Source organism: Anticarsia gemmatalis, chromosome 18, assembly GCF_050436995.1.
Source record: "Anticarsia gemmatalis isolate Benzon Research Colony breed Stoneville strain chromosome 18, ilAntGemm2 primary, whole genome shotgun sequence".
Lineage (NCBI taxonomy): Eukaryota > Metazoa > Arthropoda > Insecta > Lepidoptera > Erebidae > Anticarsia > Anticarsia gemmatalis.
The window spans coordinates 1,000,823-1,014,415 of record NC_134762.1 but is presented as its reverse complement, the minus strand read 5'-3'; the positions used below and the strand labels follow the sequence as shown (position 1 = coordinate 1,014,415).

Here is a 13,593-nt window from a genome sequence, read left to right as displayed (position 1 = left end):
AAGTACCCAAACAATTTAATTAATATCACATAAAAATATATTTTCCTCTGCTAACAACTCTACTTATTACTTAGCGTAATGAGCTTGTTATTTCAAAACAACGCCATCTGTACAAAACTGGCTACATCCTTAACCAGTTAGTACCTATTGTTAACTTTTGTGTTGATAATTGTAAGAGAAAATACTACAGTTTAGATTACTTCACGAACTTTAAAATGTAGTAACCAAACAGGGTTTAAAAAACTAAGTTTACGTATTTGACGTTACGTCTCTCTAGTTTCATAAATACCTATTTATAAAAATACTGTTAGCACCATCTATTGGTTTCCTGTAAAACTAACCGTGAGTGTAAAATTCAATGTCAAGTAGTTACAGTAGTACACACTAGATGTCATTCCATTACTTATCACAGTACAGCAGTTCGACACCAGATGTCGCTTTTAATTTTATTTCATTATTTATATATATGTTCTATTTTCAGTCACTATGAGCTAATTTGCAACACATCATATTACAATCCAAAGATATTTATTTCATGTTAAAATATAAAAAATAAGGTAATTTAAAAACTATTCTTTAATTAATATCAGTAAAAATATTCACGATATTAAGCTGGCAAGAAGCATAGATGTGAATGAAGCAAGAAAAGTTAAAATAAGATTGGATCAAGTCGGATTCTCTGGTCTCTGCCTACCCATTTAGGAAGAAGGCATTATATATGTATGTTATTCACTTGATACACAATACAGTACATAGTTTAATGACACTATACGGAATAGAATCGAACCCAAAAATGTGTAATTTTAATTACTCATAAGCGACTGTACCGTGTACCTCTTTACTACCTCGATTCAGGATTTTAAGCAATCAATTAGATTTTGTTCAGATTAGTACAATTAGACAAATTGCACGATTCTTTAGGATTTTTGTAACCGCTACCGGCTGCTAAAGAATTCAATAACGTGGATTAATTGAAAGAAAAGCGTTTAGACATTGGGTAGGTATTTTATAGTAAATAATTAAAATGTTATTACCTTCTTTCTTCTCCTTTTCAACACTGAGAACTAATTTTCTATTAACTACAGTAATTTTATAAATATAGAAACTACGGTCGACTTCGGACAGCAGTAGACATCATCGTCCATCGAGTAACACATCACAAAATGTTTATTTCGTATCGGGATCAAACCTCCGCCAACCGATAGCTTTGATTTCAGCGTAGCGACCACCTTTACGACTGCGCCACGGAGGCCGTTAGAAGTTCTGTGTTCATTGTAATGACGAATGCACGCATTTTAAATTTGTGCGTGTTCGCGTTTAAATACATTAATATACATTAAAACGCGTTAATTCCCGTATTCTATTACACATGCAACGCGAGAATTTAAAAGGTATGACGAATGCTTTGTTGCTCCTAGACGATGAATTACAATACAGCGTATCGCAGAATATTTATTTATTATTATATCATTATTATTATGCCACATATTTGTGCAAACATTTTCTTCAATTTTATTGACCTTCCAGATATTGCTTCTAGAGGTCGCTGACGGCAAATGCCTAAAATAGAGGTAAGCTTTTTCTGGACAATGACTCAAGCAAAACAAAATTACTTAAATTCCAGTGCTTGATTGAAATGGTGACTACACACTATTCTAGATTTTAAACCCTTTATCTTGTCGGTACAGTACAATTACAATCATCTGAAAACCAATTTATTTGAACTCTTACTTTACTTGTCAATAGCAGTATTACCCGAGTGGTATAAGCACTCGTCTCCCACGCAAGAAGACCAAGTTAGTTTAACCTTAAAGGCAACACACTTAATTTATTTATTTTTAAGACTTATTGTATAATATTAGGTCGGGGAAAAAGTCTATTCGCATTATAGTATGTATGAACTTGTAATAAATTCTTTTCTCTGCACAAAAAACTCGATATTCGGGTACCTCACGAGCTCGCTGGAAGAAACCTGAACCATGTGTACTCATTTGCGATTCTTGAAGCCAAAGAGATTTTATTACAAGTTCATACATACTATAATGCGAAAGGACTTTTTCCCCGACCTAATAAGTTATTTGTATCTTAAAAATAAATAAAAAATATCACTTGCGTAATTTTGTAAGTTTGAGAGTCTCTGAAGTACTCTTAAATACGCGCCAATTTTTCTCTCTTCAATGTAGTCAAACTAGTTACTCAAGCCATCCGAAGCATTAACGACTGCCACTTTAGTAGACAACAACTGAGATCGACTTTTAACTTACACTTTAAAGTACGAAGACCCACAACTCAAATACCACTATAGGCCAAGCATGTATAGAAAACCGCGTCAAAGATTGTTTAAGCCACTGTTTTTTTAACTGATCAATAAGCCTAATTGACTGAGCATGTCCATCACATTTAATGCATTCAACAATGAATGGAATAAGAAAGAATTACTAACCATAATACTTTGTAATACCAACGGTTCTACGAGTTAGTTGAGCGTCGACCGCCGCGCGCTACGCTCGTAGCCGCACCGTAGACGCTCCGTAGCGCTACGATCGTGAAAGTTACTTTCTACGAAAGTATTTCAAAGTTCTGTATTAGTTTAAAATTGTGACGATACATTTTTGTACAAAATAAAGTTAAAATCTATACTAATTAATCAACTTAGAATAGTGTGGTAAATAAATAATTGTGATAATTAAGTGTTTTAAATAAATAAAAGGAAAAAATATCTATTTCATCAAAAAAAAAATGTGTTCGAAACAATCTCGATACTAAATTTGAAAATAAAAAAAAGACAACAAAAATGGCGGACGCAGTGGAGTACCTTCGTAATAACGAGACAACATCCCAATTTTATCAGCGATGTACAAATTTGACTTATTTCGACTGTAGTGAAGAAGAAATGCTTTGGTTGATGATGGGACCTCGTCGGCTTCCTCTCTTGAAGATAGTGCCTATATCCATGCTGTTACTGGTGATCTTCGTGACCGGAGTGGGAGGAAATGTGGCTGTGTGTGTGGTCATAGTACGACACCCCGCAATGCATACAGCTACAAATTATTACTTATTCAGTTTGGCTTTAAGCGATCTTCTGCTGCTTTTGTTTGGTAAGGACTATTAAATTAAATTATATATAAATTACTTGTTTATATTAACTATTTTTTTAATATTGTGCAGCTGAGACCCGGATAAATTATAGGGTGGAATTTACTTTTTATACATTTTTTACGTTGTCTTTTGGGTAGTGGATAACCTACCCACGCTTATCTATAACCCTAGAAAACGGCACTTAAACTTATCGAAACATTATTATATTAAATATATTATTTATATTATTAAAATTAAATAAAAATTAATTATATTAAATATAATTATCTTATTATAAAGATCAAATTCATACATTTTTGGACAACTCAATGGGTTTTTTTGTGTAGGAATCGAATAGATAGCCGTGAGTGTGTAAAACATTATTTTTAACCATAGCATACAGACGTCGTAATAATTACAATAAAATTGTCATTGTTGTTATTCGAGGACACCTAAGGTCTTTAATTGAGAGAACCTAATTCGTGTTAAGTGTGAGGACTTTTGATCTTAAGTTAAGAATGCAAATTGTTTGTGATATTTTCCTTAATCTTAAGAGTGGTAAAGATCCATTTTAAACAATTAATACCTTAATTAAAAGTAATTTTTAAGATTAACATTATCTGATGACTTACTACGTAGCGATGTCATGGGTTCGATTCTCGAACGAAACAAACATAATATTTGAATTCTGAGCAATTTGTTTTATGTCAAGTATCGTTTAATGTACGTTTGTGAATTATTTATTTTTAATCAAATACACACACTAGGACCTTATAAGTTAATTTTAATTAATTTATAAAGTCACCTAAATTACAATACTATCCATGGACGTTTGAGTGGATAACAGACTATGTAGTTGCATTAACGATGAAACGATTTGTAAGGTAAGGCGCCTCATAAAAAAACTACATCGTATACATGCCTTTAGTTTCTTTGTTACAGTATTAATGTATCAATAACAGAATATAACAAACATTATGTTATCGTTATTCGTTATTTACGATTATAACTACAGTAAAAAATAACTACAACCAATTCCGTTCTTCTCTATCTCGTAACTATGGCATTAGGAAACACTTTTTCGTTTATTAAAAACAGTCTTTTTTATATTGTAGATGTATTATAGTTTAGCTTAAATAAAATACCTTTTATAAATTGTAAATATTCTTGTGTGAATAATAAATAACGTTATTAAAAAAACTGACCCGCGCAACTCCGCTTGTGTCACATAAGAAGTCGTAATTTTCCCCGTTTTTGTAACATTTTTCACTGGTACTCTGCTCCTATTGGTCGTAGCGTGGTGATATATAGCCTATAGCCTTCCTCGATAAATGGGCTATCTAATACTGAAATAATTTTTCAAATCAGACCAGTAGTTCCCGAGATTAGCGCGTTCTTGCAATAAAATAGACCAATTTCGTAGGTTCGAATTCCATCCAAGCCAAATAGTTGTGTGATTAGTGTTGCGTTTTAATAAGCCATACATAGGTGATTACAGATATGTATATACTTAAAATAATATAAGGATGTTTATCAGGCGGCAAGTATTATCGAAGACAGAAGAAAGTGAAGTAATAAATATACCAACTTTCACACAAATATTGTTCCTAGGGTGACCTTTCCGTTTACCTTTGACTTATAAACTAATGTGCTAGAAAACGATCATGAAGTTTAACTGTGAAGAAGAACATCGTGAGAAAATCTCGTACGTTTATAAAGTCTTTAAACTCCGACTTGAAACTTCGAAGATGCATTATTAATATCCTACCGTATAGTTAGTAACTAAATGGTGATTTAATATTTTCTATTTATTTTTGTCGAATACCGTGGTCTCAATCTGGCAGAGATTTTTTTTACTTTTTGTTATACGTCTCGCTAGTTATACCTAATCCTTTCTGTTAAACACCTTCACAACAATCTCTGCGTAACCCTAAGGTAGACTGGCAGAAAATGCCCCTGGCATTAAGTCCGCCTTTATACAGCTCATATATAAAGTTTAAAATAAATAAAAGTAACTATAGGTAAAGATAATCAAATCACATTTTAGATTCTTGGTGATATAAGGTGCGAGTGTATTACTGTGTCTCGAGCCCATTACCAAACTCCGTGTTCTTATTAACAATCTAATATATAAAATTCTCGCGTCACAGTTTTCGTTACCGTGCTCATCCGAAACGGCTTGACCGATTCTCATGAAACTTTGTGAGCATATTGAGTAGGTCTGAGAATCGGCCAACATCTATTTTTCATGCCGCTAAGTGACACTTTTTTTTTAGTTTTTTGGCAAATAACGTTTGCCTCGTCAGCTAGTATTTCTATATAAATTAGAGAAGCTCGATTTCATTCTCCCTGTTTCGGGAATCAAACCCAGGATCACTGAGACCATTGAAAAAAAGGAAACCCTTATATTTATCCATTTATTTATGATACTATTAAGTTTCTTTTAGCTGTTGTTTGTATGTATTGAAAAGAGTGGCCGTGAGTTTCTTGCCAGCTCTTCTCATAAGGCTTTACCTCCTTTCAAGTTAGTGGTAGATTCAGTAATTGTAAAACTATCATCAGTGTCAATATTTGACCTAAATGAACAAATGATTTGATTTGATATGGTTTTAAAAAACCGCTGACGACATACTAATTCTTAGTGCATGTGTTGTTGCGTTTTTCATTATTTATCGCCTATTTTAGCTCCAAAGATGAGAATGATACTCAGCTGTGGGAAAATCGTTAGCTAAACATTGTCACAAATATGAAATCCCTATTTAATCTCAAACAAAGTTACCTCAGTACCTGTTCATATTTAATATCACTTCCTCAATTATTTACAACTTAGCGATAGCTTGTCAAACAAGATTAATGGAATCGGTCCCTGAAGCATTTATGTTTGGAGCCCTCTCGTAACTTCCGCCCACGCAAACAATACGATCTGAGCTTTGTATATTGTTTTACCTATTTAAAAGATGATGCGCCCGTAGGCAGTTGCGCTCACCGGTTGGTAAACGATCTGTGGGTTAAGCAAACCTTGGCGCGGTCATTCCATAGATGGGTAACCGCATAGTGGTATTTGAACTGGGCGTCTCTGTGCTTCGCAGGGCACGTAAAACGTCGGTCTTGGTTGTTGTCAAGAAAGATAACAGTCGTTAAGCCACGTTAATAGCCTTTCGGGCGGCTTGAACATCTTTGACTCTAGGTTGACCACTAGCACAAACAGACGATTAGTAGTGGTAGTATAAAAGATGATGAAGATAATTATGGCTTTTCTGTTTAATAGACGGTGGTTATGAATAAGAATGTTAAGAAGTTGGATTATTTTATCATTGGTGTATCATTTAAATTTATTAAAGTAAACAAGTTTTCAAGTAAAGTAAAAAGCAGTGATAGCCGAGTGGTATAAGTTGACACCTCCTACGCAAGTGGTCGCAGGTTCGAACCCAAGGCAACACACCAATGACTTTTCGAAGTTATGTGTGTATTAGAAATAATTGTCACGTGCTCCAACGGTAAAGGAAAACATCGTGAGGAAACCTTGCATGCCTAAAATTTGTTAAATACATTTATTGAGGGCATGCAAAGTCCCCAATCCGCACTTGGCCAGCGTGGTGGACTCAAGGCCTAACCCCTCCCTCATTACGGGATGAGACCCTTGCCCAGCAGTGGGACAGTAATGGGTTAAATTTATAAACAAGTTTTCATGACTCTGTGGTGTAAGGAAGTTGAGCAATATGGCACCTCACAAGTCTTCATTAGTAAAAAAATACAACGTACCCTATTCTGAAACCAACTGCAGTAGTCAATTATAATTATTTAGGAAAATGTGTGGCCGGAAAGAGAAGAATAGGTAGTGGTGGAAAAAGGACTTAAGATGCAAAAAGACTTATTTTTTTAGATAAGACTATTGTATATCTATTATTAGCGGCTGTCATAATTTTAGGAAAGCAAAACCGGGTAAATCAAAATTAAATTTAAAAACTCCATAAAAACAAGTCATCCGTTATCTTAATCTAAAATAAATTAAGTATTTTATTCATTTCCGAAGTTAAGAGGTAATTTAAAAGAAATTCTATTAAGAAGTTAAAAGAAATAATTCGCTAAATCGTTCTATTTCATTTAAGGAGTGAATAATTGTTGTGGAGGAAAGTTTGAAACGCTTTAATAGGCTTTTTGTTCAAAAGTTCCTTTGTTTATAGATGGCTATTGGTATATTCATAATGTTATTTTAAACAGAATTGATTAATTGGTCAACTGGCTGTTTAGATTATAACCACGGCCAGTGTAACCTGCGCCGAAACGTGAAGAAATCTAAAAAAGAAATCCTTTCTTATTTCGTTTGTTTCTCCCGCAATATACGAGTAGAGTTGTCTGATAAACTAGTTTTATGTATAACTCTTTTATTTGGCTCAAATTAAAGAACAACTATTTATTTATTTATTTATTTACATAAACATACAACATTACAGATTTATATCCAAGTAATTGTACATTTCAAAGTAACAGAGTAATCTGTATATAATATAGAAAACAAGAAATAAAAAAGAAAGAAAAAACACACAAAGAAAAATGATCACAACATCAAAATAAACTCTACTGTAAAAACATAATATTCTTATTATATATCAATATTCTTTCTCACAAAAATTAAAACATTGACGACATAAATTGGCCCAACTCGAGGCAAATAAATCACATTGTGGTGCTGCGGCCAGGAGAGAATTAAGCAGCGTAAGCATACGTACGAGAGGCGAGTTCGCGTGCGATACAGTGCGCGCCGCTGGTACGGCTAGTAAAGGGTGCTGACGTGGTCTTAGTTGGACACTAGGTACAATTGGGACATAAAGTCTAACCAATTGTTCAACAATATCTGGACAGTCAGATAAACCTCGCAGATTTATCTTTTAGCAGCTTTATAGATCTCATATCGTCACTGTGCAGAAACAGTATCGAGTAGAACCTGTAGAATTTTACAATAGTATTGTGAAAGTGTTTTAAAAACCAAAATTACTAAACACTGACCTGTATTCACACAAAATCGAAGCAACCAAACCCATCTGAGTTGACTAGTCTCAGACAAGACCCAATATAATAAAAAACTAAGGCATCGAAATTGAATCCTCTCAAACGTTTTAAGCTATTTTTAATCCAAAATTCTGGCGATTTACATCTACGCAGCACTATTTTCTCTCTAAAAATAGTCTCTAAGCAAATTTTCAGACAAATAAAAGGAAACTTTCTTGAAGTCTGAAAATTGGAACCGAGACGTCAAATGCAAACATAGATTTATCCTTCGCGTACGAGTGTAAGCTGAGACAAAAGGCTTAGGTAAGACAAGATCTCAGATCACTAACCATGTGTCAATTTATGGAAAAAGGACTAGAGTTTCTGAGAATTCTGTTTTTGTAGAACCAAAGACTTTATTAGTATAGAGGTATAATACTTATTCTGAAAACAAAAAGTTTTGACCTATTCTCAGCATGATTGTTATCTATACTAATAATATAATAATAATATATAAAGCTGAAGAGTTTGTTTGTTTGTTTGTTTGAACGCGCTAATCTCAGGAACTACTAGTCCGATTTGAAAAAATCTTTCACTGTTAGATAGCCCATTTATCGAGGCCTATATGCCATCACGCTACGACCGAATAGGAGCAGAATATGAGTAAAAAGTGTTACAAAAACGGGGAAAATTGGGATCCATTCTCTCTTATGTGACGCAAGCGAAGTTGCGCGGGTCAGCTAGTCTATCATAACCTTATTCTGAATTAGCAGACCGACACGGTTACACATGTATGTATAAATATTAAGAGGCGCCGTATCGTATAGTTAGTGGTCAACCTAGTGTTAAAGTTGTTCAAGCCGCCCGAAGGCCTTTAACGTGGCTTATCAATTGTTATCTTTATTGACAACAACCGGGACCGACTTTTTACGTGCCCTCCGTGCCCGCGGAGACGCCCAGCTCAAATACTACTATGCGGTCACCCATCTATGGAATGACCGCGCCAAGGTTTGCTTAACTCACAGATCGTTAAACGACTGGTGAGCTTAACTGGCTATGGGCTAGTACAGACATTTAAAATATGTCTACTATTTTTTTATTAATACTAAGTTGCCACTTCTTATTCTAGTCAGGCTGTATTTTACGTTTGAGATATGAATATTTAAAGACTCACTCATACATATTTATTTCTAGTGCGTCTTACAATTAAAACTGCGTATTGTGCATACATTAACATAAATACTTCTATATTTATATTTCAAATGCAAAAGTAGGTCTGTCTTTTTCGCTGCTACGACTTAACTGTGTTACAAATTTCAATCAAATTTTGCCGGAGAACTTTTCAGAAGTTATGTAAAAATGTAACTGGATATAATTGAAATGAATAACTAGGCCTCCGTGGCGCAATTGTTTGGGTCGCCACGCCGCAAACATTCCGTCGGGAGGACGTGGGTTTGATTCCCACACGGAACAATTATTTGTGCGATCCACAAATTATTATTTCGGGTCCGGTTGTACTTTGTATCCGTTGTTTGAATGTTTGTAAAAGTCCTCGCGACACAAAAGTAATTTCTTAGTGCGGGAGTATTTTTATTAAAACAAAAAAAAAACAATAAAAGATGGAAAGCGCGCCACGCGTCGTAGTATTCCTCCACATTGATATCCATCGGGAACGTTCCCAGAATGCTGGCAGCATTGCCACGTTGTTATCGGCGTCACGGCAATGCTTATTAACCTTTGTCCCAAGTAAATGCCGGCATTCTGGTCCCGGCAACTGTCGAACCGGCGTTTGAAAACTCTGAGAGAGTTAAAGATTCGTGAACATACTACTATTTTCTTTATTTCAAACAGTAATCTTCGTAGCGGCTGTGGGGAATCGAGTTTTGTACGCGAGTGGAGCCGTGTAGGTCCGCTAGTGAATTAAAAGTATAATTAGATCGTGACAAACATAGTGAGATAGTTATCTACTCAGAATCTCGTAAATATATATTGCCTTTTATCTTACCGTGGATTAGGTGTCAATCTTACTTAAGCATGCAAGCCAGTACCTCGATTCTCTACCACTATCGACTACTGACAACCGGTTAGCTTTCGATTTTTTGACATTTTGAATGTACTGCCAAACAAGTTTCTACGACGCCCGTCAGAGGCGCTGATCAGATTTTCATACACAATTTCTCGATGACAGTTCGGTTGTCGGTAGTCGATAGTATTAGAGAATTGAGCTACTGGTGTCGTCTTTTACTGCTTATTAATGGCTAATTGAAGCCTTCACAACAACTATTAGCTTAGTAAGTTACAACACTGCTAAGTTTACTTTGTTCTTCTAAAAAAAGACAACTTCTGCACTAATATTTACGCTTATGCCGCGGGGACTTTTACAAACACACAAACAACGAACACAAAGCACAACCAAACCTGAATCAACTATTTGTGTATCGCAGAAATAATTGTTCTTTACCGCAAGGCGCTTTTCTTAGGAATAGAGGTCTGTGACCTTTTCAATAGTGTTACCACTAAAGTACTAGCCAGTTGTAAACTACATCTCTAATTAAACGTGGGAATGTTTGTTGCGTAAGTAATTTGATCAATTCAAAGACAATTATGTCGGACCTGGAATGTCGCCACATAGCGCTGAGGGCTACAAGATACTAAGGAATTTGGATTAAATAGTTTTCAGTTTGTATGTGGTTTTAGAGACCTGAGTCGATATTTATGGCTGAGAGAAAACTGGTGCAATTTTAGTACAGTCAACTTGGGTAGTTGACTGTCATAAAGACATGAATAAAAATTGTAAAGAGGTCAGGTAAATAGTACTCGTAACCGGCGGTCCTATATGACAAGATGTATGGAAGTAAACGAGTACCAAGTGGCGTTCTTTGGTGTCAACTGTCAGCTTACAACTTTGGGAGACAGGCGTGATATTATGTACATATGTATGTATGTAAAGGCATGAGATTTTTCGTTTCTCTGCGTGAATCCTATAACTACTGGTACACTTAAAAAAATACGTTTATTGTTAGGACGTGCGAAGCCTCAAGTGTGAGATTGAGATTTTTTGCCGAGATTAGTTATTATTTTAGATTTTTTAGATTAGAAACTAATGGAAAATTAACATACAATGAAATAAAATTGCAAACATCCTGAACACAAAGAAATTATTTGTGTTCTTACGACAAAAAATTATACTTACTAAAAACGAAAATATTATAATTTTAGGCCACCGATATACGAAACAGGTCTTATTTCTGCTAAAATGTAGGTTATTCCTGTACCATTACTTGTATGAACAGAAGACCGACTTTGTTTGTCAACTCATTGCAAACAAAATGAGGTTTTCAATTTGAATATTTTAATGTTATCATGCGTGTTATATCAAGACAAATATTTTATTGTTCTAACCTCGTTCATGATTTTCGTGTTTCAGGCCTATTAAGAGACTTTTTAGAATTTTTAAGTACTGTGGTCTTTATGCGAGTTAATAAATAGACATTTGCAAATGTACAAATCAAGAGTACTAGTTAATTACCTGACCTGCAAGGTTCATGCCGTTTATGACTATATCCATGGTCATTGTCATGAGAATCGGTGAAGGTGTTTAGTCGTGAAAGCTTAGTTACTGACGAAAGTTTGACTGCCTCCGTGGCGCAGTGGTTTAGGTCACCACGCCGCTACCATTGCGTCGTGAGGTCGTGGGTTTAATCCCACACGGGACAATTATTTGTGCGATCCACAAATTGTTGTTTCGGGTCTGGTTGTACTTTGTGTCCGTTGGTTGTATGTTTGTAAAAGTCCCCGCGACACATGAGCCATTCTTAGTGCGGGAGTTGTCTTTTTTTTAAACATACAAAAAAAAAGAAAGCGAAAAAGACTAAGCGAAGCTATTGATGTTATTATAAGATGTATTTTATCATGTAACATAAAAAAAATAGTGTCGAGAATATACACCCTTCTGGTTAGCGCCTCTATCGGGCTCCGTAACAACTATTCTGGCAGTAAATTTCAAACTCCCGATACTCGACAGTATAGACTGTACAGAATCGCGCTAAAGTTTATCCTTATTATGTAATATGAAGATAAATAGCCCTGTAACAGCTGTCAGCGTTCCTCGTACAATTCTCTTTATCTATACTAATATTATAAAGCTGAAGACTTTGTTTGTTTGTTTGTTTGTTTGCGCTAATCTCAGGAACTACTGGTCCAATTTGAAAAATCTTTCAGTGTTAGATAGCCTATTTATTGAGGAAGGCTATAGGCTATATATCATCACGCTACGACCGCAGAGTAGCAATGAAAAATGTTCAAAAACGGGGAAAATTTTAACCCATTCTCTCTTATGTGACGCAAGCGAAGTTGTGCGGGTCAGCTAGTATCTGCTAATTGTACTCACACGTTTGCATTCACTGGTTAAGTACGTGTTTAGCTAAACTGACAGTTAGTTATGCATCGTGAGTGGACAGTTAAATTTATGATTGTGACGTAATTGGGTAGTTTTGTAGTTATGTCAAGTGTTTCCTTTTATCTGAATACGAGAGGAATGGGCATATGTTATCGCGATTTCCTACGCTCAGAATTATGAATCAGCGTTTGACAAATAGTTCTTGAGGAACACGCTAGTTTTTGAGACGAAAATTCTATTGGTACTACAGATATCGACATCCTAGTACAGAGCCTCAGTATACATGATTTTTAATATAGATTATAATTATTAATGTCTTCGGTCTATGTCCAAATGTCTATGTACTGCTGCGGCTGTAGCAAACTAATTCATGAACTAATTTCAGTTTATTTCTTGAAATTTACATGCAAGGGTCTGTAAGTGTGTTTAAAATAGCGTATGGTTCAATAATTCATTTCAGTAGTTTCTTGATGCACAAATGATTGATTTTACATAACAATAAATATACTTACTTATGACGTTTACGCTGGTTTAAAAACAGACATTAATCATTATGAATACAGATTTATGCCTGGGCATTAGTGTCTAATCATAAATGTTAACGGTCGGAGAAAATCGTTTAATTTACCTATTCACTACTATAGTAAAGATAGGTACAGTTATGTTTTATTCACGTGTATTCGAAAGCCACACTGGGTACAATGCTATTTCGTGGCGCAAGGAAATTGACATCGCGATCTATTTCCCTCCAGAAAGTTTGGAAACAAAATCACTTTGACGACATTTCCGAGTGCCTTGAGGTAGAAAATACTATTTCGGTAATGTATTGACCTCGTTTGTGTATTGTATTTTTGAAAATATTCTATAAACGATCGAGGTACGAGTATTGCTTTGTAGTTAATATTATAAATACGAAAGTTTATGATGTATGTATGTTTGTTACTCTTCACACTAATACTACTGAACGGATTACGATGAAATTTGGAATGTAGGTAGCTGAAGACCCAGAATAGGTAGTCAGATGAAGTCGCGGGCGGCCACTAGTTTGAATTATAAAGCTGAAAAGATTTTTTGTTAATCTATTCATTTGAACGCGCTAATCTCTGGAATCAGCGAACAAATTTGGT

At 34.9% G+C, this 13,593-nt stretch overlaps 1 protein-coding gene across 2 annotated transcripts in view; it reads left to right on the top strand.

Moving 5' to 3' along the window:
- Positions 1–2,553: 2,553 nt before the first annotated feature.
- LOC142980642 (neuropeptides capa receptor-like) overlaps positions 2,554–13,593 on the top strand; it is a 126,036-nt gene continuing 114,996 nt past the window's right edge. For both annotated transcript variants that reach the window (XM_076126147.1, XM_076126146.1), the window contains exon 1: positions 2,554–3,098. In XM_076126147.1, coding sequence (XP_075982262.1) covers positions 2,795–3,098 — 304 coding nt within the window. In that variant the 5' untranslated portion in view covers positions 2,554–2,794. The remainder of the gene's footprint in view (positions 3,099–13,593) is intronic.